Source organism: Poecilia latipinna, unplaced genomic scaffold, assembly GCF_001443285.1.
Source record: "Poecilia latipinna isolate Pla-1442-1.1 unplaced genomic scaffold, P_latipinna-1.0 Scaffold77, whole genome shotgun sequence".
NCBI classification, from domain to species: domain Eukaryota; kingdom Metazoa; phylum Chordata; class Actinopteri; order Cyprinodontiformes; family Poeciliidae; genus Poecilia; species Poecilia latipinna.
The window spans coordinates 530259-533684 of NW_015112693.1; the positions used below are offsets into that span (position 1 = coordinate 530259).

The 3426-nt window shown below is 38.7% G+C and overlaps 1 protein-coding gene and 1 long non-coding RNA gene across 3 annotated transcripts in view; one reads left to right on the top strand and one right to left on the bottom strand.

The window, feature by feature from the left end:
• Window positions 1-3420, top strand: part of tmprss6 (transmembrane serine protease 6) — a 19005-nt gene extending 15585 nt beyond the window's left edge. For both annotated transcript variants that reach the window (XM_015018046.1, XM_015018055.1), the window contains 3 exons: window positions 496-773; window positions 1531-1667; window positions 3061-3420. In XM_015018046.1, the coding sequence (XP_014873532.1) occupies window positions 496-773; window positions 1531-1667; window positions 3061-3225 (580 nt within the window). In that variant the 3' untranslated portion in view covers window positions 3226-3420. The remainder of the gene's footprint in view (window positions 1-495; window positions 774-1530; window positions 1668-3060) is intronic.
• LOC106936860 (uncharacterized) overlaps window positions 1-3426 on the bottom strand; it is a 29685-nt gene that overhangs the window by 11052 nt on the left and 15207 nt on the right. The window lies entirely within an intron of this gene.

The window sequence follows — 3426 nt, forward strand, 5'->3', positions numbered from 1 at the left end:
AAAAATATATTTTTCCATATGTGTTCAAACTGTCACCATGTTGTGACAGTGAAATATGAGACAGATCATCTGTGTAAAGATGAGCCTCCTCCACCACCTCTGCATTATGTTTCCAGTTTCTCTTTCTCTCTACCAAAAACTGGATGAAAAAAGCCTTCTGTCTAATGCTTTGGTCTCAACTAGCCCTTTTTTTTGGACGACAATTTTGTTTACAGAGACTTTATATTTCATTTTATTTGTCATTTCTGTTTAATGTATTTATTTTGGATATATAAAACGTCTTCCGGTTCCAGTGTTAAATGATCGTTAGAAGTTAAATTTAATTATCTTTGAGAATGTGCTCTTGCATTAGTTACTATACGATGTATTATTTGAAAATAGTCTCAAAACAGTAATATAATGTTTAATCGATAACTTCTGTGACGATTTATGGTCCTGGAATATTTATCACCATGACAACAGGCCTTTACCCTCTCTCTGATATTCCCGCTGCAGTGTGTACTCCCCCTCGGTGTGGACGGTGTATCTGGGTAAACTGCTGCTGAACCGCAGCAGCTCCATAGAGGAGGTGGCTCGGGTTCAGCAGATCCACCTCCACCAATACTATGACAGCGAGTCCCACGACTACGACCTGGCCCTGCTGAAGCTGGACCGGCCCGCATACGCACTGCTGACCGGACACGCTCGGCCCGCCTGCCTGCCGCCACCCACCCACCAGCTGGAGCCGGGCCTGCTCTGCTGGGTCACCGGCTGGGGAGCGCAGCGGGAGGGAGGTGAGCTGGCCAACAGGTCGGAGGTCTCGGGAAGAAAGCAGAGCGACCCACGAATAGAAGCAAAATCAAACTACTACAGTGTCTGGAAAGATCATTGAATTCAATGTGTATCAGAGCACGCTTGAGGAAAATGTGAGATAATCTGGGAAAAGATTCAATCTGAAGTAAAACTGGATGGGGTGACACGACAATGACGTAAAACGTACTACTAAATTGAATTAAGAAATGAAGAGACCAATTCTGACATAAAGCCCCGATCCTTGATTTCATTGAGATGCTGCATGGTAGGGTGCCACATTTATTTTTATTTTGCTTGATATCGAGATCGTGAATGTTCTCACAGGGCCGTTAGTGGCAGAATGTATTAATAAAATATGAATAAATAGCTGTCTCTGCATTTAATAAGAACTTAAGATTAAATAACGTTGAACATCTTTCTAAATTACCGCCACAAAATTAGTGATTTTGACTGCCAAAAAGTGAAAATCAAAAATTTTGTGGCACTATTTTGGAAATACTTGCAAGGAATTTTTATGATATTTCCTCTAAAGCAAATATGAGTTTTTGTTACTCGTCACATCGATCACAGACTTTGACTTGACTTCCAGTGAGGCTGAGGAAGACGGGAAGTAGAAATAAGAAATATTGCCGCCTGTAGGTGGGCGCTATGACTTTAACCCATGTCTTTCATGCTTTTTGTGAAAAAAAGGAACTGATAACAGAGTGATCCTGATGTCTGACCTCTGACCCCCTGCAGGCGGAGCCAACAATGTTCTGCAGAAAGTGGACGTTCGCCTGGTCAGCGAGGAAGCCTGCGTTCGCTCTTACGGCTACCTAGTCACTCCCAGAATGCTTTGTGCCGGTTATCGTAGTGGAGGGAAAGACGCCTGTCAGGTACAGACATATAAACATAACACTAAATGTTTGCTAACCAATCTGCATTGATTTCTTTCTATTAGCAAAGAAAAACTGAATGTCGGACTACAGGCAGTGAACCACACAACCCCTCTGTTTTTCTGATCAAAGGAACTTTTTTTCCTCTCTCTACATTTTGTTGTTTTGACTAAGTTTTAGTAACATTGGGTGGACAGACACACGTCTGTTTGGTGACATGCAGAAATTAGAAACATGTCCACTGCCAACTGAATAAGTAAAAACACTTGATTTAAAACAATGTTCTAAGTGAAACGTTCTCCTTCATATGCAAACACCTTTTACAGATCTTTCCATGTACCCACTTCCCAAAAAGAAAATGGAAATTTGTTCCATGTCTTACTTTTATAGTTGCTTTCTAAATTACTTACAATTCTTTACCAATTGTACAGTTTCATTGTTTTCAAAATCTGTTTGAAATAAATGTATTTTTGCTAAATGACAGAAAACTTACCAAGAATATTTCGTAGAATTTCTTTAGTAATTTTCCTCAAATTCAAACTTTTACACACATTTGGTAAGTATCAGTGATGGCTATCTTTTAAAATGTATGTTTTGGGTCAAACCTTCTAGGGTTTCTTCCTCAAGCTGGAGTTCTGGCTCATTCCCCCTGAAAGAGCTGGTGGAGCTGTTTGTAGGCCGCCAATCTCACACACGCCTTTTCAGAGATTCCCACAACTTCTCCAAACTGTTGAATTCGAGGAATGTTACAAAAAAACTTTTTTTTTAAATTTAAATATTTCTGCAAAGTTTTCTGGCATTTACCAAACTGAAGCAATTTTAGTAATTCTAACTAAGCTAAAGCAAAAGAAGTCTGGTCTGATTTCACTTCAGACACTAAGAAAAAAAAATATATGTGTGTTGTTACTCAGTTTATGTTATTATCTGGTTTTAACCATACCTCAAAAAACATAAAGATGGTTCTAGGAAGTCTTGACTGAATTAACTTTTCTTACTTTTATTTGCAAAATTTTTTGAAAATTGTGTTGTTTTCTCATTTTCTTAATTTATTATTAAACAGTTATTTGTGTCATTAATAACTATAAAAACTATGACAGCTTTGTTTGTAACTTGACAAAATATGACAAGGTTCAAAGGGTATAAATAACTGTAAGGTACAAATATATAAAATACATTGTTTCAGTTACGGTAATCTGTCACAAGATACAGGCTGATATGCGTTTATTTTCTACTAACACGAAAGACACCTAGCAGTATTCCATAAATGAAATTCAGCTGCATTACAAATAATAATAAAAAAGTATAATAATAATAACTAATTTACCTCTTTAGACAGCATAAAGATTTTTGTATGATATTTCTCCATCTTTAATTCTGTGACTGTCTATGCCAGGGGGACTCTGGCGGACCCCTGGTCTGCCAGGAGCCGTCAGGGCGCTGGTTCTTGGCCGGAGTGGTGAGCTGGGGCAAAGGCTGCGGCCGCCCAGATTACTATGGCGTCTACACTCGCATCACCAGACTGACCAACTGGATCAAGCAGGTCATCAGCAGCCCGTAAATCACTGGGGATCAGACCCACAGCGGCGATGCATGAGTTTCAACCAATCAGAGAAGTCTCTAGGTAAAATGGTGGAGACTTCTGTTTAAAAGTCAACAAGTAATAAAGCTTATATCATTATTTATTTGGCACCTTTAAAACTAATTTGGACAATTTTTGTCCCTATTACTTTTAAATCCTGTATTCTGATAAATATATATA